The 25,543-nt window shown below is 44.0% G+C and overlaps 1 protein-coding gene across 4 annotated transcripts in view; it reads right to left on the bottom strand.

The window, feature by feature from the left end:
• map7d1a (MAP7 domain containing 1a) overlaps positions 1–25,543 on the bottom strand; it is a 61,707-nt gene that overhangs the window by 31,545 nt on the left and 4,619 nt on the right. For all 4 annotated transcript variants that reach the window (XM_031577112.2, XM_012825173.3, XM_012825182.3 and 1 more), the window contains one exon: positions 3,231–3,458. In XM_031577112.2, coding sequence (XP_031432972.1) covers positions 3,231–3,458 — 228 coding nt within the window. The remainder of the gene's footprint in view (positions 1–3,230; positions 3,459–25,543) is intronic.

Here is a 25,543-nt window from a genome sequence, read left to right as displayed (position 1 = left end):
CAGGCGCCATATTATTGTAGCCTTTCAGTAAGTCACAATCATGCAGTATTTTGCCCTTGTACTGGGCATCAACCCACAACAATTACTGTCACCTAAGGACTGAAGTCATTATCTTAGCACATGCCAACACTTTAGTAAGAAGCTTAGTCTTGATCCACCCAATCCGTAAAAGTCTGTGTATAGCAACTCCCATGCCCCGGCTGCTAAAGGACTACTTTTGAAAACAGAACTCGAAGTTGGGAACTGGGAAGAGAAACAGAGCGAAAGAGAGAGAGAGAGAGATAGAGAGAGAGAGAGAGAGAGCCCTGCCTTTGAGTGACCTTTGACCCACTGCAGACACATATGAGATATTTATACTGCTGAGAACTAAAAACACTGTGTCTCATGGACCAGTGGGCGGCGATGAGAAGCTTGTGTTCCTTTGCCGTGAGTCACTCGGCTCGAGCTCCGCGAGACGGAAAAAGGCTCCGACTAACCCAGAAACCCCCAGGCACCGAGCGAGCGAGCGAGCGAGAGGAAGAACGGGCGCATCAGCAAGCTCAGCTCACCACGACACTCGACAGAGGGCACAGCAAACACACACATGTCTCAAGCCAACACAACCCATCTCACTCCCCAAGCTTTGCCCTACCCTGCACTCCACGTAGGATAAACCACCACACACGTGTTCCACATTGTTTTGTGCCAACATAACAAATCATATTCCCCAACAAAGGAGCCCACCACATGAGGCCTGTGGATCTGCACGAGGTCTTTGAATCTGCCTCTGTGCACAGGGGCACTACAGGGACTCTGAGGTAACCCGTTTCAAGAGTAATGTGTACAGACATATTCATTTGCAATCCAATTTTGCCTGTAGTGCCAGAGGTAATTGGGAGTGGCAGTTTTAGCCAGGCTGTCTGTAGCTGGTCCTGCAGTGAACTGGTTTAAACAATCAGTTGTGAGAGAGGATAGAACTCAGCACAACAACAACGTTTTAAAGACTAATTTGTAGGAGTAACCAATGGGAGGGAATGAGGGAGGGAGAAAGAAAGAAAGAAAGAAAAAAAAACAAAGAAAGAAAGAACAAAAGAATAAGAAATAAAGAAAAAGAAAGAAAATCATAATAAAACTGGTGCGAGGAAAGATACAAAATGCAAATGAAAGGGGATCAATCTCTGCCTCATCACACAAACGGCTCCATTTTTAACAGGAAATCCAAGACATTCACTGCCACTCAGTCATAAGCATATCTCCATAGCAACCACAACTAGTCCAGCAGCCACAGAGAGCCTGGGACAGTAGAAGGAGATGACCAGCTCAGAGAGAGTATCCTCGCTTTCAAAACATCCTGAATGGGCTGCAAGACATGCAGGAGATGACAAGTACTGCCAGATGTCAGATGAAGTCTGACACAAGCCACAAGTCCACTTTCACCCAGCCAGTACACAGATAGAAATCTTCCAATTATTCTGTGAGAATGTGAAGTATCTCGATTGCTGAAGATTTTAGTTCAAATAAACTGATCGGTACCGCTCTACATACAAGCACTACACTACAAACACTCACCCCGGTGTTCCTCAATTTTAGGTAGCTTAACATTCGGTAAGAACTAGAGATATTTGATCTATAATGCACTGGGAATAACCTGCAACCTGTAAATTCAGGATTTATCTTTCCAATGTGTCAAAATACAACCAGATTTGAATCCAGTGATTTGCATATTTGGCGTACCACGTATGCCGAATATTACTGGCCATTAAGCATTCTCCGGTGAGAAACTCTGGACATCAGGACATGGATCAAGACTTGAAAAGCTCTCCATGAATGTAGACAATTCACTTTGAAACAGAATACTTGAGATAAATCCCTGTGAATTCCACACAGGTCAGTTTTCAGCCTTATTCCATAATCTGTAAACATGGTTCTTTTCCTTAGCCCATGGCTACACAACTCCTAACCCTAAGCAATAGGTAAAGAAGTGTAGAGAATGAAGGGGAATTAAAAAGCTTAAATCCCGGAACACCCAAACACGCTTTAGCTCTGACATGTGCCAACCGGCTAGAAAAGCAGCACAAGCTGGTTATTGTGATCTAGACGTGGCACAGAAGGCGGCTTACCGCAAGCCCTGGCATTACACACTGAAATGTGATGCCTGATCATGTTTCACCACCTCTCCTTCTATAATAACCCCAGGGCAAACACAATGGATCACATGCTCCCGTTCAAAGGAAAGCATTACCTGACTAATCAGATTCCAGGTGCATTTTTTTGCAGGGGAGGGGAGGGGAGGGTGCAGATGCACCTGTGAATCTCTTTGTGGTGAAAAGCACAAAGCTAATTTAACTGCATTAGCCACAGTGGGCCACACTGAAAGCCTGTGATCTGTACGAGTTTGTAGTGATGCCCTTTGGTCTCCCAAAGGGGCCTGAGATTGCATCTGTGGGTTTGGGGTAATGGCCTCCAGATGATGCCAAGCAGAAGCAGACTACAGTAGCCGTTTTGAACAAATGGAGCCCAGCCAACATGTTGGTTTTATGACTAGTTTGTGTACCCAGTCCTTCTAACCCAGGAAGCTAATGTCCTTCGTTTTCGCTGCCCACGAAGGCTCAATAGATTACAGCAGTGGTACCCCCATCTTTTGCACAAAAGTGTTGAACTTTAAGCAGAATGGACAGAAGTTAAACGTAAAAATGTGAAAGTAAGTTGAAATATTGTTGAAAAATTTAAAATACAAAAAGAAAGCAATGGAGTTTTCAGTGTAGTTCAGGCCCTGAGCACTATAAAGCACCTTGAAACAATTGTATTGTTTTGGCGCTATATAAATATGATTGAATAAAACAACAGCGGTAGAGCCTAGAGTTAGTGCCTGAGTAAGAATAGTGATGCACATTCTGGACTTGGATGTGGAGCTGGAACTCGAGCAGGCACAAAAAATGCTGCAGGGAACCGATTCTCATCTGTGCACCATCATAAGACAGACAGTGAGAGGCTGAGAGGCTACCTTTTAACGAGAGCGTCTAAAACCAGGGTAGGGTAACTGTTGGTGCACAGAATGAGTTAGCAACCAATAAACACATTTGCTTCAGTATTTATCTGATCAACGTTTATTCTCTCTTTCAAAATGTGTTTAGAATCTGTGGATGCTAGCCCTCTTTCATTGGGCTAAGTGCTAGCAATTAAAAGGGCTGTATAATAGATTTCAGATTGAACATGAGCCACTTTATAATGGTGTGAGGCAAATGTCTTACCTTTATTGGGTCTGGGACTGGAGCTTGTTCTCCGTGTGGGTGTTGCTGGAGACATGGGAGATGAGGGGATGCCGTCACCTTTAGTGGGTGTGTGTGACCTCAGCTCGGCGTCCATCTTTGTGGGGGTGTGGGCTTTAAGTGGTGTTTCTGTTTTCTCGGGGGTTTTAATCTCATCACTGTCCTCCTTCTTGGGGTTGGAGGGACTCACCTCAGGTGCCATAATACAGGCTGAATGGGAAGAAAAGACAATAAAACACAAGGTGAGAAATAGAGCTGAAGACAATGTGTGTATTTCAACCTGCCTGACAACATTCCACAGGAACAGAGAAGAAAAGGTACCAAAGGCTTTCAGACTTTATCGCTTCGTTGCTTTCCTTCAATATGAGGCAAGGCTAGTTTCATACGCTGCAAAACATATCATTAGTTGGTAAGGGTAGATGGTTTACTTGCAAACTGCACATTAGGCATTCAAATCTCTATCTTTTTGTCTATCTTCGGATCTCCGTCTATGTGTGTGTGTGTTTTGATATAATGCTGTTCAATGCATCAAGAAATTTGCACTGAATTACTGCTACCAGCTCCAGAGCTGCCTTCTATTTACATATCTTACCAACGGCTGCGGCCAGGTAATTGCTCCAAATATCAGTCAAAGATGCAAAGTTCACCTGTTACCTCTTCTGCTCTCTACACCAGCTGATGGAGCTGATTACTTAGAAAGCTCTCTCAACATATTATGGATGCTGTTTCCTACCCACAAAGACAAATGTACACATACACACACACACACAGCCTTGTTCGCCACTCTGACGATCACCTTTTAGAAAAATGACTCCACTCCAGACCTTTCGATTTATTGAGTGGCTCCAAAATGACTTGGCAGCCAACTAGAACAGGCTGTTTGTGCTGGTGGCCCAGGATTTCACAGGCCAGGAAAGAATTGATTTAGCCAAATGGAAAATGAGAGAAGCTTGGCAAAGGCTGCGTTACACATCATCTACTTCAGAGAGGCAGTGCTGTGCTGTCTGAGAGACAGCAGGCCATTTGAGGCTGGATCTGGATCAAGCCGCCTTGCTTACCCCTCCACAGCAGTATGCAACAGCCTACTCCGACTCTACTTGGAATAAGTAATAAGACTCTCTGCAGTTCTATAGCTACCATCTTTTCCTTTTACCCAGTGATCCTGAATTCAATGTTGGTTTAATTTCCACCTAATTTAATCTGTGACTGACATAAAGATGTTGTGGTGAACTGCCCTCCAAAAGAAGCCATGCCTACATGACATTTGCAACCATGGAAAAAATAATACAAGACCAAATTCACCCATCCTCAGTGTTGTCAAAAGAAAACAAACGGAAAATGCAAATCAGCATATTAACTTCACAGAAAAATCAAGTAAATAAGGGTGAGTTGAACACGCCGGCACCTCCACAGACACAGGCACGTTTATGGCCAGTCATCTGGTTACACAAATGGGGACTACAGCGAGAGACGCAGTGAGATCACCAGTCAGCCACATCTGATAAGGTCCTCATCTAGACCAGAGTCCTTGGGCAAACACGGCTCAGTCCTCGTGACGCGCTGAGCAAAGATCACCTGAGAGAACACACGCGGATGACACACAGTGGCTGAGCTCAACTACAGACATCCAGAGCGGCTGTGCGAAAGAGCTGGAGAGCTGCACTGCACTGGCCTCTCTCTCACACACACACACACACACACACACAAACACACTCTCTCTCTGTCCCAGATAGCTCCGCCATTCCTCAGGGGGCCAGCACCACATCCTGTTTCCCTGAGTGAGATGAGACAGCTGCGGCGTCTACACCTTAATGTGTCTATTCAGCTGCCAGGCAGGCGTAATGGCCGCCCCCACCAAACTGGGCCATCTCAGTGCCACACACCAAATCAAAACAAAAAAGGAAGGAACAACCCTGAGAGGACTATAAGTGAATATAGGGCTGGGTACCGTGTATGGGCTTCATGACTCATATTTGGCAGTCATGTCTTGCCAGTGAAATTTGGACCCACCCTGCCTACTAGGACCGATAAACACCTAAAGAAAACATTTGTTTTTTTGTCAGGTCTGCCTCATTGCCTGTGCAATCTTACTGCAGGGTGAACCAGTTTTATGCACAAGTCCCACAGGAGATGCACAATTCATCTAAATTAGCCAGCTGCACTGATAACGTAGCGAATGAGAGGAGGAAATTACTCTATACCGAGAGCAGAAAGAAGGGAGACAGGGAATGAGAGTGTAAGTTTACCAGTTTATCCGATGTGGCCGACGTGTGCAAAACACATCGGATACATTTAAAATGAACTTATTCACAACAACTGTTCAATCTTTCTGATAGTAAACCTGATTCAAGATGTAGCAACGGATCAAACTGGTGGCTTCTCTTTGGCCTCTTGCCATTTCTTCAAGCAGGCACAGGCATTTAGAGGACTGATACAGAAGGAAGGGAAGACAGACAGTCTTATACGCAGACAGAAAACACTAGCTAGGGGTGGGCAAATATGCTAACAACAGAGAATCACATACACTCAATTACCCATAACACACATTACCGAGTGCATTACATAATGGAACATTAAACACAGAATTAAACATTGACATTATCATAGGCACACACGCACAGCATTATGGGGCGAACTATTACACACACAACCCCCGTTGTACGCTACATTATTTAATGATTTTGGGCCAGTTACTACTTGGGCCCAATTCACAATGAAAGCTGTTTATTTTATGCTAATAACCCTTATTGTCGTCAAGGGGGAATGGGACTCATTGTCGCTGATACAGCAAAGTCGGACTTCTCCCCCTTCAAGGCCACTGATGTCCCATAATTTCTCTAAAGATTTTTCTGGCATTTATTCTGTCAATTATCTTTTCAATTAATCGATTAGATAAGGGAGGAATAGCATAATCCTGTGGGTTTATGTTATCATTATATGATTATATATTGTATATACGGCATATGCACCATTGTTGGAGACATAACATAATCTGTAGAGTAACCAGGTTTCTTGTTTTTCTGTTTATAATTCTATAGTTTTCAGTTTACATGGACCAAAATTGAAAGTTTAGGTTAATTAAACCAACACACTGAATCATTGTGTTGCTAATCATACTTTCTTTGTTTCTGAACTAAAGTTAGTGAAGTCTCCTTCCGCAGAGCCATCTTGTTTCCTTCGCGCCTGTGCTGGCCAACTATCAGTGACCGTGGTTACATGGATTCGAATAACTGCCTTAGTCGGACTGAAATCGCATTATCCGTTTCATGTAAGCACCTTAGTCGGATCGTAGTCGGACCGCACATAGTCGGACTAACACCCCTGGATAACTCGATCCGATCCAGTTGATAGTTCGACTATTGCGGCATGTAACGGTGAATTGGATAAGGAACTGGACTTTGCGTCTTTGCGCATGCTTGAGATCCCGCCGCCATCCTCCCTCCCTCCCTGCCAGGTCGTGACCCAGAAGACGAAAGAGACGATACGTTGTCTCAGCTGTTCATACTAATGACACGTTTATTTATGAATATCCTGCAGACTGTCTCACAAGCTTATTCTTGTTGACTATGAACAAACATAACAGAAGAGGTCCGAAGATATGAGTACCTTTACAACCCCTCCTTAAAAACGTATAAGGACGTTCAAATTACGATACTTATGTGGTGCCAGTGTTGACAAAAACGTTGACTGCGACTGTTTGGACAGAGCGCGCTAATTCACCGAACAAATACTTTCATATTAATTTCCCACCACTTGTTAGTCATGTCATCCATTCATATCGATGTGAATCAATCAATACTAATACATCTTTAACTGTGATGTGTTTTTGTTTCATTTCACAACGTATTTACTGTATAATCAACGATAGCAGGTGCCCGCTTGTAAACAGTCCACATTTTATTTGCTTAAAACACACAGCAGTACTGTCAAATCAGAAAGCAAATCAGCTGTTAAAGGGCTGTTACCTGACCAAATACCTTTCAAACTCGGTGATAGTATTCACAACTAATTTGTTCTTCATTCTATCAAATATGATGAAGTGTGGTCCGCGACGGCCACAAGTAAATTATTGCGACATTTCTAACATACAACTCAGAACGAAGAGAACACAGCCAGTAGTAGCCTAATCTAATAAAGAGTTGTCTAACCTACTGGTACGTACAAAAGGAGAGCCCGCGAAAATCATGTGTGCGCTAACAATTGTCTGGCGCCAGGTCTTGGGTAGGAGGCATGTTGTTCCGGGGATATTTAGTTAAATGGTCCGCGAATTTTTATTGGCTAAGTGGTCCTTGGTCTGAAAAAGTTTGAGAAACACTGCTTTATAGACAATAACGATCATACACTCCCATTGCACTCAAACAACCACACTCAAACGAGGAGATATTGTATCAATTAGCCTATTAAGTACTGTATTTATTGATTGCAAAGAGTTCAACGTTACAGCAACATAACTTTGCTCCGGTCGCTAAATCTGATATATCCGTGTGCATCATCGCTCTCCCTCTCTCTCTCTGCCACACCCACCCTGTAACCTACGTGTTTATACATTATAGAAGCAAGACCATTATATTGTAACAAATCACGGAAGCGTGGTATATTTGTTATGGCTTTTTATTAAACACAACACACTGTCACAATGGCACGGGCTTTATGCCCACGAACAGACTGTGCTACCGTCACCCACCTGTATAAGCTCTGTCCCAACACAGAACAACGACATGTAATTAGAACGGTAAGGAACATATAGCCTAGGGAACGTCATGCATAACATAAAGTATAACAGTATGCGCCCGCTGCACGGCATTACGGGGCGACTATGCCGACACGTTATAATATTCTGGTTTAAAGTTAATGCTTGTGAAATCAGCTGTCACTCGACTATTACCTGACCAATACCTGTCAAACTCGGTCATAGAAAAATATCATGAATGCATATTTATTACGATGGGGAAACTATAAAATCGGAGTACGGACAACTAATGCCCAGCGTTGACGATGCAGATATAGAGCTGGAAACAGCTAAATGAGCTACAGCCCAAATGCAGTGAGCTTTATCAAGCCCTGGAAAGTTCGGCACATTTGCCCGTTTCCACAGCGTCTGCTGAGCGGTCATTCAGTACAATGGGGCGTCTTAAGACATATCTTACGAAGTAGGATGACTGACAAAAGACTGACTGGACTTGCTCTTATGAATATTCACACAGATTTGGAAATCGACAGCGAAGAAGTACTTAAACAATTTGATGCAACTGGCAGAAGGGCAATGCGTTTTGGCTGTAACCCATTATTTGCGCGCGTGTGTGAATGTGCATGCGTTTCTCTCGCCTTTTATCTTTCACCTTTGAATAATGTAACTTATAAACACATCGGCCTGGCAGAAACAAACAAACAAACAAACAAACAACCCAAGAGGCAACACGCATTTCTGGACCGATGAACAGACGCGATTCATGCTCAATCAACTGTTGTTGTTATTGGTAGTGGTGAAGAGGTCAAGCGGAAAGGGCTGTATCACCACTAGTTGTAATAAAAACAGCGCCACCTATCGTATCGGATATGACATGCTTTCGGCCAATGATTCGATTTATTCACTGGCATGTACATTGGGATAATAGCACCTACCCTCGAAAGAAAGCATAGTCCGACTAAGCAAAGATTCGAATTATACCATCATGTAAACACACTGACTGCAGTGCATCTGATGGCCCTCCTAGCAGTGGCCAGGGTTTGGTGAAATGCTCCTAGATTTAAATGCTTTTGATCATGCTAATGTTACCCCCGTCTTTTTTTAGATATCTTTTGTTCCTCATTACAGCAAAAAGGCAAACTCTAGATACTCCGTAGGCCTGAAAACCCCTTGTCTCTTGTTTTTATGCCTCATTAGCTAGTTAATGAGGGCAACAACAGGTTTAATTATGTAACCAACTAGCAGTGAAAATATCGTGCTAGGCTGTGACTACTAGTCCACCTTCCTCGCTCTCTTCCCCTCACTCTCTCTAACACATACATACACTGAAGGGTTCTGGTCCTCTTGTGCCCTGGCTGTCAATAATCTGCATTACCAAACTATACAGTAACCCAAATCTATCACACATCTCTCTGCATCCCAACAGACTATCATTTATAATGCATTAGGCCTGGCCATAATTTATCATTACAGCCTAGCCGAACATAATCAGCAGCTTTATCATCAATTTGCGATTGTGGTTTTGGTCATTGCATGCTTTAGAGTGTCAATAATAGAACAATAATATAATTTTCCCCTAAGTGGTATCCACAGCTTCTGTTCTTTTTTTTAAGATTACATAACACCAAAAACTCTTTAGAAGAGGCTACCACTGAAGATATGGCCGACTTAATCGCACAAAAGTTAAAAAGGTTCAAAGTTCAAAGTCATAAAGGTCTCCAAGAAAAACTAAAGCGGAGAGAAGGACTATTATTAGTGCTTCTGAGGCAATGGGATGCCTAGCAAACATTCATATGCAGCATTCAGCACCTTATGATACTGCCTGTCATTAAGATAAAGGGGGGACCAGACTGGTGTGGTGTTTAAATGCAGTATAAATGCTATCAAAAGACTTTTTATTTTTGGCAATATAACCAAAAGTGGTAAAAGATGAGTGTTGCCTTGGCATAACATATTGGCTGTAAGTAAGTAAACTGCAAGTGCGCTAAGAATCAAGTCCCACCACTTGGAGGAGGCCAGCAGACATGAAAACAATGAGTTAACAGAGCATATAACAAGAGAAGGAACAGACATTATGAAAACTTCAAGACTAAGACAGGGTTTTTGTCGCCATCTTTCTAGAGTTCCTGAGCATAAAGTACAACACACAACACCGATTGGCTGGTTTACAGGAACAGACACATACAATTGGTCTCTGACGAGCAAGTATCTTGCAATATTACATGGCTTGGGCAAAACAGGGGCTTGCTCAGAGGCTAGTCAGGGTTTCTATGTTCTGTATCTATGATATCCCAGACAAGGCCTAACATTAGAACAGGTCTCACACTGATCCAGGATCCAAGCCAAATCGGAGGTGGCTCTGCCCACGAGTCAGCTGAGGAGGCCAAATCCGGGTCGGACTCATGTCATAGACAACTGGGGATATTGTTACCATGTTATTGGTAAGGGTGACTCGGCGGCTGCCCAGTGAGCAGCTTCACAGACAGACAGGGGCAAAGGGGTCAGACAGCAACTACAGGGTGTCAGAGAGGACATCAGAAATCTCTGGTATGCAAACGTCTGCAGTCTGCAATGACTGCCTGTCTGGATTACACTCCTTTGCCATGACCATGGGTTTCTCTGTGTGTCCCCCTCCCTCTGTGTGTCTCCCTCCCTCTGTGTGTCCCCCTCCCTCTGTGTGTCCCCCTCCCTCTGTGTGTCCCCCTCCCTCTGTGTGTCTCCCTATCTCTGTGTGTATCCCTATCTCTGTCTGTCTCTCTGTCTCTAAAATAAACACAAATGGGTACAGAAATAGGGGGGGTTGAGTAGACAGAAATCCATATGTAGCTTCTCTACAGATTCAACCACATCCACAGAAAGATAGGCTAATTGCTGTCAGCTAGATTAAACTTTGCCGCAATCTGCTGTATTTAGAACTTTTGCATCTTTGGTATTTAGAACTGTTTCCACAAAACAGCGCTCTATTTATGGTGAGCAAAGAACCTTAATAGTGACTCAATTTGAGAACATTCTGACACTGGGAAGCAGCAGAAGCCCTGGTACTGTGAGGCGGGCCAAGCGGCCCAGAAATAAGCGTCTGGTTGCAATAAATCTCCCATTCAATGCTCATTCTCTCTCCCTCTCTTCTTCTCTCCCGCTCTCAGGCCACTGAGGGCCATTGTCTAGGCTGAGAATCCCAAGGCATTTTCCACGGAGAATGGACTCCTGAAATCTGAGCAAAAAGTAGCGTTGCTTCAGAAACTCCACACAAAACATTGTTTCACACAGCAGAGCTCACTCCACTCACAAGATACCTAACTCACATGGCTGCAATGTAGGGCAACCCTGACTGCATTCCTCCGGAGTGTTCAACAATTACAAACAGTTTTTCAAGGCGTTCGCCATTTCAGTTTAGGCGTTTCGTTAAATGCCTGACATGATATGTGTGTATGTTTTAAAAGGATCACAACAGATCTTATCAGGCAGGTGTGTCACAAGTGCAAGAACGAAAAGCATTTCATTTCTCAACCTTGACTGACAATTAGCTGGCTAGCAGACAAGGTGACACATCCAGTCTGGCTACCCAAGACATTCCCAAACTGATGTCAACAACAGGGAGACAAACACACCTCTGGTATACTGTTTAAGCCACGTGGCTTAACATTTCATCCGTCATCATGACAGACACCTATGCAAAGGTCAAGTCCAACTTTACAGCAGTGGTCACCAACCTTTTTTGGCCAAAGATCACAACCTCTGCCGTGGTGACAGGCAAGATCTACCTATTGAGGCGTTAAGAGAAAAAGGCTGTCCAGACTCCAGACTGTACTTACAACTTAACTTTTTATTTAGCCTAATTGTAATTGAATGAACTTAAACACTTTGTTCCAGCTTTCAAATTGATGTGACCAAGAACACACTAAATCACTTAATTTCAGTGCAACATAAAAAGGAAAATATTATCCGCACACAATATGAACAAGAAAAAACACATTTGCAATGAGCAGGCTGGATATGAACTGCTTTATTTATCAACTGAAGTTACAACACTGAAAATCTTTGTTTTCAGATCATTTTACAGTTGTTTTGAGACTTCTTGGGGATTTTCCACAAGTTTCCGCCAGACATGACACTTAGAATTGAGGCCAAACAGTTCAATCAGATGGTTTCATCAGACCTGACAATCTTGATTCTCAGTCTGAGCGTCCTTTAGGTGCTTTATTTTGCAACTCCAAGCAGGCTTTCATAAGTCTGTCACTGAGGCGAGGCTTCCATCTGGCCACTCTGCTATAAAGCCCAGATCAGTATGGTGTTGCAGTGATGGATGTCCATCTGGAAAGTTTCTGCAGCTCCACACAGGATCTTTGGAGCTCAGCCAGAGTGACCATCAGGTATTCTTATCAAGGCCCTTCTCCCTCGATTGTTCAGTTTGGCCGGGCGGCGAGCTCTAGGAAGAGTCCTTGTTGTTCCAAATTTCTTCCGTTTAAGAATTATAGAAGCCACTGTGTTCTTGGGACTCTCATTGCAGCAGATCTTTTTGTAGCCTTCCCCAGATCTGTATGCCACAATCCTGTCTCTGAGCTCTGCAGGCAGTTCTTTCAACCTTATGGCTCGGTTCTTGCTCTGATATTGAATTGTCAGCTGTGATACCTTATACAGAAAGGTTTGTGCCTTTCTAAATCATGACCAATCAATTGAATTTACTCCAATCAAGGTGTAGAAACAACTCAAAGATGATCAAGAGAAATGGGAGGCACCTGAGCAAAATTTTAAGTGTCAAAGCAAACGGTCTGAATAGAGAAAAACTAGTCAATGTGATATTTCCGTTTTTCCTTTTTAATACATTTGCAATATTTTCTAAAATACTACTTCATGCTTCGTCATTTTTTGCTTTACCAGTTGATGAGGGAAATAAATTAATTTAAAATAAGGCAAATGCATAAGGCTGAGACATTACACAATGTGAAAAAAACTGAAGGGGTCTGAACACTTTCTGAATGCACTGTAGTTTCTCTCGTTGGTAAATGCAAGGTTTTAGAGTGTGTATTGTGGGATGGTAGTCACATGGCAAGGTTTGTTGTTGAGTAATCCTTTCCCAGATTTCAACTGGGCATGGATATTTTTACTGGTACATGTGATGTCCTAGATTCTGGGGTTGTGTACTGAAGTAGCGCAATTAGTGAATAAATAATGTCAGCAAACAACAGCACTTCCTTCCAGTTTCCTGCCAAACAAAAGACTGTACAATAACTCCTTGAAGTGTAACACCAGCACAAATGCAAACCATTGGCAAAGAATGGCACAGGCTGCCATGTGCTTCATCAGCACCCCAGTGTGCTACAACCAAGTACAGAAAATGGAAATGACAAATAGGGACGCTAAGGTAAGAAAACAAGATGGAGCAAGCTGTCTTCAAGATGGCAAGCACGGAGGGACACAAAAATCAGAGAGGAATTAGGAGGCCATGAGAGAGTAGGCGTGCATCTAATTTTGGCAGGGCTAGAGCAGGGGGTGGGTAGGACAATGAATGACCTCATCCTGCACCCCTTCTTTCACCCCCTCACCCCACAGACTGTTACCCCGGAATGGGTGATGTAAGCAGTGGGGTAGGGAGGGCACTGGAGGCCCAGACAAACTGGAGGCCTAGTGTAAACACCAACCCTTGACTGCCAGTCAGAGTGTGTGCAGCAGTATGCTTACACCTCTCTCTCCATGTGTCTGTCTGTCTGTGTGTCTGTCTGTCTGTCTGTCTGTGTGTGGGTGTGTGTGTGTGAGAGAAAGAGAGAGAGAGAGAGAGAAAGTGTGTGTGTGTGTGTGTGTGTGTGTGTGTGTGTGTGTGTGTTTGTTTGTATGAGTGTGCATGGGGTGGGCTAAGGGCCGTTATATGGTACTCCGTACTTCACGATTACGGACACATGGGAAGGGCCTACACATAGAAGGAACGCCCAGGAACGCCCTCTCCGTCGTCTCCGGGGCCCTCGGAGAGCTAACTATTATTACCCTGTGATACCTCCTGGTGAACAGTGATATCTCAGACATAACCTTCATTGAGAAAGGAAGCAGTTCACCCCTTCCCCCTAGTGGCAAATATAGAAAATATTGTTTACCGAAATAGCATAGATTATTTTACTTCTAAGGACAACACACCCGATCCATTCTCACAAATATTTCATTCAAGTTTGGCATTGAAAAGCTACGGAGCTTATTGCTGCCCAAAGACTGTTTTTATCTACACAAGAAACGCATTTCAATGCAACATGAAAGTGCTGTCACTGTCGTGTCTGAAGTTTATGCGTAAGACATTTCGTTCATAGGTAGAGCCCAATTGGCCCTGCGCTGGTGGCTCTCTCAGTTCACACGCAGTTGGGCCCCTGACGTACTAGTGCACTCTGGTTACCATTCCAAGGACCATTCTGTGTGATGACCTGGCTGTAGTTAGAGAGAGGAAAAAGGGGGATTCAAAAGGTCACATACAGACTGTGGTGACCTAACGTAAGTAGGGGGAGTGAGATCCCTCAAATGCATCCCTAAATAAACCTCAAAGTACGTTCTTCAGCTGGGACAGTGAAAACTGGACAGTGTAAATAATCATCTTGATGAAGTGAACATGAGTTTTCACACCCCAATTTTGTCTGTTTTGAGGCTGTATTTAACAACCAGACAATAAATAACCCTCATGTCTGTATATTCAAGGAATATATATTCAGTGATGTGTAAATTACGTTTCTAAGCTTTGCAACCTTAATTATCACAAATTCTGAAGATATAAGGCTCCACATAAGAGCATCTCCTTCCTAGTGAGACAGTGACGAGCCTAAGGGCGCTTATATGGTACTCCGTACTACACGTTTACGGACACATGGGAAGGGCCTACACATAGAAGGAATGCCCAGGAACGCCCTCTCCGTCGTCTCCGGGGCCCTCGGAGAGCTCTCCCGTGCACCGTTGAAATTCCTGTCGATCCGTCATGCCGTGCTGTACAGCAACGGATACCCCTTGGCCGTGATTGGTCCGCTACGACATAATTTCCAAACGACATCATTTCCGGAATCTCACATTTCTGGACCTCGCGTTTCCTGTTTCATTCCCTATATCACAATACCGCCATGTTTAAAATCCACAAAAAAACGTAAGAAGATGGAGATCACGAACATAGACATATATATATGTCTATGATCACGAACATCGAAGAGCGCATTGCGGAAGAGGTCCGGAAATATCCTCACCTCTATAACACATCGCTAAAAGATTACAAAGATGCGCGAATGACTGCCAATTCTGCAGCGGTAGAGCTGGACGCTAAAGAGTAAAGACTGCGACTGTTTCCTGTTTCATTCCCTATATATCACAATACCGCCATATTTAAAACCCACATGAGCGCCAGCATCTGACAGAGTAGGTGCCAGAGCCCGGCAGGAGCAGACAGCAATTAAAATATTTTGTCCAAACAACCTTTGGACATATTCATTCATATCATATCATGGGACATATCCAACAGCCTCATTAGAATCTGCATCGACTATGATGCCATCTGACAGAAATATCTCCATACAGTTAATTTCTTTTAAACTTGCTTTATGATGCATTTGCCGCCTGCAATCACGTTGTGACAGCTAGGATACAAACAAATTCCCGCAACAGGAAGAAGGCTGTTATCCTAAATGTGAAGTTATTTTATTCTCAAAAAACGCCCGACAGCAAGTAAAATATTTAGTCACTCACACAAACAAGCGCCGTTAAACTCACAAGCGCGCACAAGAGGGAGATAAGCATATTGAAATAAAATTATTCACATTGCAAGATCGGAATGAAATGGCCTACACATTACACACGCTAGGCATCTGTATATGCCTAAATAAAACTCACGTTATATGCTACACCAGAAGAGGCACGAATAAAACAAGTCTTACCATTGAAGATCAGTTTTTTTCTTGAAAAATGTAGGCTAAGTACACGGCCACATTCGTTATAAAACTATCTACATAGTCCAACCATCGAGGTTTAATCCATGTTGTTGTGGAGAAAGAAGATGGCATCAATCATATTTCATTAAAGCTTCACACTTCTTACATTGGACATATCAAACAGCCTCATTAGAATCAGCATCGACTATGAAGTCTTCTGACAGAAATATCTCCATACAGTACATTTCCCCTCATTAAGTGTCGTTTTAAACTCTCCAGATGACAGTTTCTTTTTTTAAAAAAAAACGTTAAGTGCACAAAGTGATTTAATTTACTCTCAAAAACGAACTTCTGCATTATATGAAGCAAACATGTTCCAGTGTTGGGAAAGTTCACTTTCTACATGAACTAGTTCAGTTCATAGTTCACAAATTTTAGAATGAACTAGTTCAGTTCATAGTTTATAATTCAAAATTTAGAACTAAGTTCACAGCTCCAAAAAATGGAGTTCTTTTTTTCAATATGCTGCGAGTTATAATTGTTCTGCAATACCGCTCTCGGCCTCTACGCAACTCGGCGCACACACATTGTATTTGCTTAAAACACACAGAAAACACAGCTGTCACGCGGCTATTACTGGACCAATACCTTTCAAACTCGGTGATATTATTCACAACTCATTTGTCCTTCATTCTATCAAATATGATTAAACGGCATATGGTATTGTACCCGTGAGGCAAGGGAGTAGAGTTTTGTTCAGTTATCTCTCTAGACTGATTACTGACCAACCTTCCACCTTTGAATAATGTAACTTATAAACACTTCGTTTTAAAGCGCTGTGGCCGTCCTTAAAATATGTGTCAATAAACGAACTTCTCCATCATGTGAAGCAGACAAGTTGACTTTACTACTTATTAAGATGTTTTAAATATGGAATGCTTTATCGCGCAGGCCGCAGTCTCTCAATTTGCCAAGATGCTGATTATGGATTATCCGTGTGCTCTGCCCTGCTATTGTTTCTAACAATACAATATTTCTTTGTTTGAGTGTGGTTGTTTAGTGTGATGGGGGTATATTATCGTTACTGTCTATAAAGGAAGACATTGCAACAGGAAAATCTCCTGCTCATCTCCATTTGCCCCCACCTGTCACGTCTCTGCGACCCACCAGTTGGGCTCTCCCCACACTTCGAGAAACGCTGTGGTAGGGGGAAATTGACAGGGTGGTTGCAATAATAATAAAAAAAATATTATTATTTTAGTAATTGATACACATGAAGTTTAGTTTAAGGCAAAGGGTAGTGATGGATAAAGTTTTCTATAAAAAACAAGTGAAGTCTTTCATTCTCACTTTCCACTCTAAAACTATGAACTGAACTGAACTATGAACTGGTTCAGAATTTAAATGGTGAACTATGAACGTGAACTATTCATGTTTACTTGTTTGAACTGAACTTTGAACTGGTTCATGAGAGGTGTGAACTTGTACAACACTGTCAGCTTGTCGGTCTTGACGTTCAGATGCTGTGCCTAAACTAGCTATAGCCTACCATCGTCTCGTCACATGATAAAATAGAGACTTGACATTGGACCACAACATACATATTACCCAGCAATCATCATTGCAAATCTGAATATGACAAAAATACCAAAGAAAATAAGAACGTATTCATTTCAGGGAATCGTTTTTTAATAGTTTTAATATTGTATATAAGAAAAGCATATAATTTTGTTATAGAGTGCTACTATTTTTCCCACAAATAATACCTACCATGATAGAGATAAGTTTGCCCTTTCAGGTGGTTATATAGCATTAAACACACTCTCGAATATAATATCATGTGACTACACCTGCTGCACTTATCGTCTGACTAGTGACAGCTGGTAGGAGGGTCACACGTGTGATGAGAGGTGGGAGATAAACATCGACGATTTCTAACTTACAAAGACGCAACAAAGCAACGTGTTTGACAAAAAAACGCTTCTCCACCTACTGTTCTGGCGGTGAATTGTTTTCAGCACCCCCAGCCTTCAGAGAACCATAAAGGCAACAGAAATGCTAATTAATCCGTCCTATCCGGCGGCCCGCCCATCCGTAACGGAGTCTGAGTACCATACTGGCACCTTAACCCTAACCTCCAGTCATCAATCAGAATATGGCCTGTTGTTAGGCTTGTTTTCTTATGCTGGTAAAAATGATGTGAATCACAGTGAGATCATTAACCCACAAAGCAGCGCTGTGCTACACATTACAGCAAATACTGTACTGGAGGTGAGATGCTCACTCCACACACCAGCCTGTCACTCAAATGCTTCATATTATAGTCTGCTTTGGAGACCAATCACTGTGGTTTCTTTCCAACAACAGACGTAGACAGTAGAGAGTAGAGAGAGAGAGAGAGAGAGAGAGAGATAGGGAGGGGGAAAGGAAAAGAAAGAAAGAAAGAGCAAACAGGTGGAAGAAAGGTGAAGGAGAAAGAGAAAGGAAGAGACAGGAAAAGAGAATTAAAGCCAAAGTGAGAGAGAGAGCTAGAGAGTGAGTGTGAGAGTGAGTGAGTGAGTGAGTGAGTGAGTGAGTGAGAGAGAGTGGGAGAGTGAGAGAGAGAGTGGGAGAGGCACAGCTAGAGTACAGGAGAACAGAAGGGAGAACAGAGCCACGGCCCTGGCAGCTCTCATAAACCAGTTGCACAGCTGCACCATTAATCAGCAGTGCTCTCCCCCAGCAGCCTGGCACCTCAGGGCACCTACCTACCTACCCTCCCTCTCCCTCTCCCTCTCCCTCTCCCTCTCCCTCTCCCTCTCCCTCTCCCTCTCCCTCTCCCTCTCCCTCTCTCTCTCTCTCTCTCTCTCTCTCTCTCTCTCTCTCTCTCTCTCTCTCTCTCCCTCTCCCTCTCCCTCTCCCTCTCCCTCTCTCCCGCCCTCTTTCCCTCTCCACAGGGCACCTACCTACTCTCTCTCTCTCTCTCCCAGGGGAAAGAGGGGGTAAGCTGGGCCATTACGCAAGGCGTTGGCTGTGGAGGCTGTGGGTTGGGTGGTGGCTGGAGAGCCAAGCCTTTTCGTGATGCGGCGTTTCTCATTTCTGTATCATTGAAACATGAATCCATGCAACTGTCCTGAGACTGATCTTTTAGGCTTATTAGGCAATGCTATTCAGACTGACAGGTATTAGTGTTTGGTATGTTGTGAGTGTCTCATTAAACTAATAAACAAACAAACAAACAAATAAATAAATAAAACAGTTTTGCATTTCAAAGGTACTATCTGAATGCAGTGCTAATCTGAGAGAGCAGCAGGTCCCAAGAGGTTGACACTCTGGGTCTATTGCACGCATGCCACGCACACGCACACACACACACACACACACACACACACACACACACACACACACACACACACACACACACACACACACACACACACAAACACACACACACACACGTCCTCTCTCTCTCTCTTTGTACTGAAATGGGACACTAGCCTGAGTGCTAATAGGAAATGACATGCACGCTATGGGCAGCCCCCCTAAATGAAACAATAACGTGACTGGGGGGGTGGGAGGGGGCAGTAAGAGACTCCGGGGGAATAAATGACTTGAGTGGCATCCCATTCATTGCGCAGTGTTTTGTCACCAAGTGGTCCATCACCCAAGCAACCAGACAGCAACAGCCTTGCCTCTGTGAAAGACACTGATTGCAATACCTTACCAACACTGGTATCAACCTTTACCTTTTTCCAAACCTTTCCCCATCCTCCTCCAAGATTAGTGCCACAACACCAATGTCACATGACCAGGGTTCCAGAGGGGGCGGGTACTTAATTATAGCCCAGGACACTCACTAGCGTTGCTTCTGATGCTATTTATAGCGCCCTCAATGTGAATTATTCAGGCTTGACACACATGTACCATGCAGAGGCTGGCTGGTAGTTATATGAGCTCACCTAATTTCTCTGTGCACGCCTTCCATTCTAGTTCAAGGAGCAGAAAAAGCTTTGCCTCCAAAAGCCATCAATCTGCAGACTGCCCTTGGCTGACTGACTTCTGAGATACAGCTGTGACCTGCCACCAAGCCAGTGAAATCACAGACTACATGCACTCTCCAGTCTCACTACTCCACACATCCAAAAACATCTCAACTCCTTCTTGTTTTCCCAAAATATAATTCCAAGGACGACCCTGCACCCAGGACATACCCATCACAAATGCAATAAGACAATATTCCAAAATAAGACATCCTGCTGCAGCTGCACTGTTACTTTGCTACTGCAAACAGCTCTGTGCTACTGAATATGAGGCATGGTTATTTCACATTGCACACGGAGCAGGTAGAGGCAAGATTATCTCCCCCTCAAAGCTTACCAGCCCAGAAGAATGACATGGAAGCAACAGGTTCTTGCAGCAGTGGTGATTTTGCTCACCTAACGTGTAATTTCTGCGCAGTCCGACTGGTCTTGTGCTTCATTAAAGCAGCGTTTGGCTTTCCAGTTCCCTAACATACGTGGGATGTCCTGTCCACAAGCAAGCACAGGGTCTAATTATGGGCTCCAGACACACACAGAGACACATGCACACAGACACGCACGCACACACACACACACACACACAACACACACACACACACACACACACACACACACACACACACACACAGAGACTCACACAGACACGCAACTCACTGCACTTAGCTCACTCCCGTCAAACCAACGGAAATACGGCAGTGCAGCGGTCGTCACTTTCCTGTTAAAATCTCGACTGAGAGCTTTTTAAAGGTTCCTGGTATCCCTGCAACCTCTCCATGGAGTCAAAACAAAACATTCAAAATGTCTGCCGCCTATTTGGGCTTCTTGTCTGCAGAGCAGAATGGGAAGAGACGACGGTTCAATCAGAAAAAAAAAAACTCACTTAGCCAAACTTCCAGCTTGAGTGTTGGTAAGTGCAAAGGCTGAAAAAAGCATTAGTAGTGCTAACGGTTTTGGTTCAGGCACCAAAGATACCTGACCAGAACACGTAATGCACTAAAAGGGGAAAAGGTCATAAGTATTGTTTTTGTTGTGTAAACAAAATGTCAGACGAGAGGAACCATGACTGCGTCCTTTGCGTCCTTTGCCTCCTCCGCTCTGGGTCGGGTCTAATATTAGGAGGTGGGTCTGGGTCTGCTGACTGGTGCCCTGTCTGCTTATTCCAGGCCACAGGCCCTGCAGACTGCCCAGCTACTGGGACAGGGCTTCTAAGCGATCACATGAAATCCCTGCTTCCTTGTTAACCCATGCGTGAGCCAGCAAATGGGAACTGGGGTACAGCTGTTCAGTGCCTAAAATTAGGCCAGGGCGGCTATGACGACACGGGATAGGCAACGAAGCAGCACAGACCTCAGAGTGTGAAGAGACACGGCGGAGGAGAAAGCAGGAGAGAGGCAGAATGAGGAACAGAGGGAGAGAGAGAGAAAGAGAGAGAGAGAGAGATGGAGAGAGAGAGAGGCAAGAAGAGAGAGAGTGAGATAGTGTGTGTGTGTGTGTGTCTGTGTGTGTGTGTGTGTGTGTGTGTGTGTGTGTGTGTGTGTGTGTGTGTGAAAGAGAGGGGCGGGGGAGAGAAAGTAGCTTTGTAAACAGCTGACAAACGCTTTTCTGGCTTTCTTGGGATTTGAGACGGCAAGGGCAGCCATGAGACAGCATGTGGCCCCAGTGTTCAGCAAGTGTTTCAGAGTAATCCCAAACACACACAGCACTGCCAAAGTAGGTGCATGCTGCCTGCCAACTCATATCTGGGGCACCTAGCTGCTTGTGTAGAGTTTGAACTGGATATCGCACCACTGCTCCTACTTGTACAGACTAAACTGGCTCAAAGAGAAAAGTTTAATTAAAGTATTGATCGACTTCAAATCACCAGCACAATTTAATCATTTCCAATGGCACCTAATTAGGGCTGATCCTTAGCAGAATCCAAGCCTTCGTAACTGGTAACTGGGGGACTATACATGTGTGGGGGGACAAGCGGAGACACAGAATGAGGGTAAGCTTGCGTAAAATTTTGGCAGAAATGTCACCCTGTTTAATGAGCTACAAGGTCAGTAGGCCAGCGCATATTTAACCAAGTGTTGCAGAGAGTAGAGCACAGGAATCAATGTCCCCTTCAGAGGACGCTCTGAAAATCAGCAAACTCACCGTGTCAATTCTGTTAAGCTTAACTGAGCTTCCCACAAATCCTTTTCTTATGCATTTCAGGGATTTTAAAGGGCCATGACTAACTACTGAAGTAATGGATCATGAACCATCCTTAAATATGCATATAATCGCTGTGCTTTAAGTAGCATTTAGCCCCCCCTCCGGTAAAACTGTTCATCAATCTACTCCCTCAATCTCCCTGAAGAGCATAAGGACATACAGTATCTGCTCTGCCAGCAGATCACCCCAGAAATGCATTCAGGCCTTTTGCTTCACACACATGATTATCTCAAACGACAGCGGTGGTCTCTTGGTTGTCACCTTATAGTCCTAAAGTCCTTAAGTCCTAAAGAGCAAATATTTTGAGGGTTAAATCTGCTGAAACATTTTTTAGAATGACACACTGATTTTCTAAGGAATCCCAAACAGACAACTCAAGTCTGACCTTTTCATTAACGTGGAAGACTGCAATCCCAAGGGTACACTCAGACATATTAGATTTGTTAGTCACCGAGTCCATAATGAGCTCTATATGTTAGAGACCTACTGGAGAAAATGGATTAAATCCGCCAGGGAAATTTCATTTTGTCGCATGGATTCTACAGTAGACTAGAAATTACAAAAAAAAGTGTTCATGATAATTCTTCACTGGCCAAACGGCGTGACCTGGATGTTAGATTTGAAAGGCGCTTTAAAGCTGAACTGAGTTTAGTATGATAATAAACATCTGCCCAGACCATGAATGTGAGAGATCATGTGTTCCATTTGGGTGAGGCTGAAACTAGCGGTGCAGATTCACACAGCAGACAGCAAAGAACAGTAATATGCTCACTCAAAATATCAACATTTGAACAAGACTTGTATTCTGATATAAAAAGTGCCATAGTCTGGTCCCAATCTCTGCCTTTAATCCCCTGTTTCCTCTATGGATTCAGAGCTCTTTAAACAATACCCTCTCTATTTGTCTTTCCATTTCAGAGAGGAAGAAAGCGTGTGAGAGAGAAAGAAAGACAGTGTGAGAGAGAGAGAGAGAGAGGGAGAGAGCGAGAGAGGGGAGAGAGAGAGAGAGAGAGAGAGAGAGAGAGAGAGGGAGAGGACCGCTGTTTCTCCTATCAGAGGCCTGAGCATCTCTCTGTGCTGTTTTGTGATGTACACCATCTGGGCTCTACATGGGAGTCCACTGCTGACGTGATGCTATGTGCTCGCATGCACAGTCCTGGGGCTAGCAGGCTCGGCACTCCGCTCCGCTCAGCTCCACTCGACCGTACTTCTCCGTGTTCTTTCCATCAAACACAGGACGGGGATCGGCTGTTCAAAGGAATGCTTCGCATTCTAGTCCCTCGCGTTCTCCTCACATGTGCACAAACATGGAGCACACCCACGCCAGGGATGCCATGCCACTCTGGTGCAGGGAGGTGGATGTGCAGATCTTTTTTCTGTTATTTCTCGAAGACCAGAGGCTTGACAGAGCCATTAGAAAGATGCATCTATCAGCATTAACTTGCTCCCTGTTTCCTTCAGAACAATCAGAGTGCTCTGTGAACACAATGCATCTTGGGTACCCTGCATGTCAAATACATTATCAGACAAAGCTGCTGTCAGGAGTTTGCATTTCTATAATCCTTTTGCAATGCAAACTTTTTTTTTTCTCATGAACCTAAAAAAAGGATGAATATGTTGGGAAGGTCTTGATTAGCTTCTTGATTAGTGACATATTCCTAAATTGACACACTGCGTATGGAATTAACAGGATTACTCAGAAACGCTTGGGCGGGTTGTCAACAGCGAAACCCATACGGCATAGAAATAAGATTAGAAGAGCAATGAAGACTTCTTAGAGATTAAAGTGCTTCTCATTTCAATAAGGCTCACTTCCCCACAGCTGCGAGACTGAAAAAAGGTTTTGTTTTTGTTTTGCTTCTCATTCCTCTGCGCTCCCAAATACAATTGCTCGAGAAAGATCTAACACTGGATTCAAAATCTCATTATGAAAAAACATTTTTGGTACACGTTGTATATGGGAATCCATGTAGTATATTCCACACTACAGCAGCTGTTATACTGTCTTTAGCATTTGCGAGACAGGAGGTAGGGAAGATCATCTCACGCCAACATACAAACAGACATACATGAACACACACGCACATTTACACAAACACAGTTGGTTGGGCACATCAACACATTAGGCACAATGTCAGCTGATCAAGCTGTCAATTCCCTTACTTTGCCTGTGCAAAGCAAGTCAGAGACGCAAAGTGGCCTTGAGCTTTGGTGGCACACTTCATACCACATCACACACACACACACACACACACATGAGATAGTGGTCTCGCCTGATGTAGGATAGCCATGATCTTTCTTTCGGTTTCTCTCTCCAGTTCTCTCTCTCCTCTCATTAGCAGAGCGGAACAGTGTGTCTTTTAGGATTGCATATCTTGGAAGACCTTGGTTTCCTGCCCAGCGCCACCTTACAAAGCCACTAATGTTGCCACCAACCCCCCCCCCCCCCCTACTAAAAAAAAAAAAGGAAAATGGAAAAAAAAAAACAGGGCTAGCTCACATTCTCTGATGGTTACGCAATGGCTCCTTGGTCTGGGGCTGCAGAGCTGAGTGATATTGTTCCATGGGCATCACGGGGTTGGGCAGGGGTTGGTGGGGCTTCGTTTGTTACACAACGCCTCGCCACGCATGATTAACTCCACACACACACACACACACACACACACACACACACACACACACACACACACACCACACAACACACACACACAGACGGAGGGAGAGAGAGAGAGATACACACACACACACACACACACACACACACACACACACACACACACACACACACACAGGGCAGTCAGTCTGTTTCCCATCTCTTTATGCTCCCGCTGACAGACCTGCTCAGACAAGCGAAGGTGACACAGCACCTTCCTCTACTCACATCTCATTTCATCAGCAGCACCCAGCAGCTAACCAGTCCGGCTCAAGGCCATCACCAGCAGCTAACCAGTCCGGCTCAAGGCCATCACCAGCAGCTAACCAGTCCGGCTCAAGGCCCTGGCCAAGATGCAAATCATGGCAATTATTCAGGACAAATGTATTGATCTCAGTGAGGGGGCCTGATCAATGCAAACTGGTATGAAAATTCAATGAGCCGTTTCCTTAGAAAAAGGCCCTAATGCTATCGAGTTCATCAGTGGGTTTCAAAGGTCTGACTCACTACTGGTGTTTATGATCTCGTACACCTTACATCCATACAACGTTGGTATTTACAATGTTAAACACCTGAAGGCTGAGTGAAAAGGAGATTTTCTAATGGCAGAGCCCTCCGAACTAGCGCTCAATCGCCCTGACCTTTTCAACAAGCTTGCTAATGTTTAAAGCCAAGTAGCACTGTAGAGAAGCAGACCACTCTCTTGTTTTCAGTATCGCACAGTGTCAAAAAGGACCATGAGGAGTTACTTCTCCAATTTTCATACAGCAACACTGCTTTTTATGTATCGTTTTAGAAAAAAGCCATTCTTGAAAGCCAACCAAATTCAATTATACACATCCCCATGCTCAAAT

This window comes from Clupea harengus, chromosome 11 (assembly GCF_900700415.2).
Source record: "Clupea harengus chromosome 11, Ch_v2.0.2, whole genome shotgun sequence".
NCBI lineage: Eukaryota > Metazoa > Chordata > Actinopteri > Clupeiformes > Clupeidae > Clupea > Clupea harengus.
The sequence above is the reverse complement of the archived record's forward strand: the minus strand, read 5'-3'. Positions and strand labels throughout refer to the sequence as shown.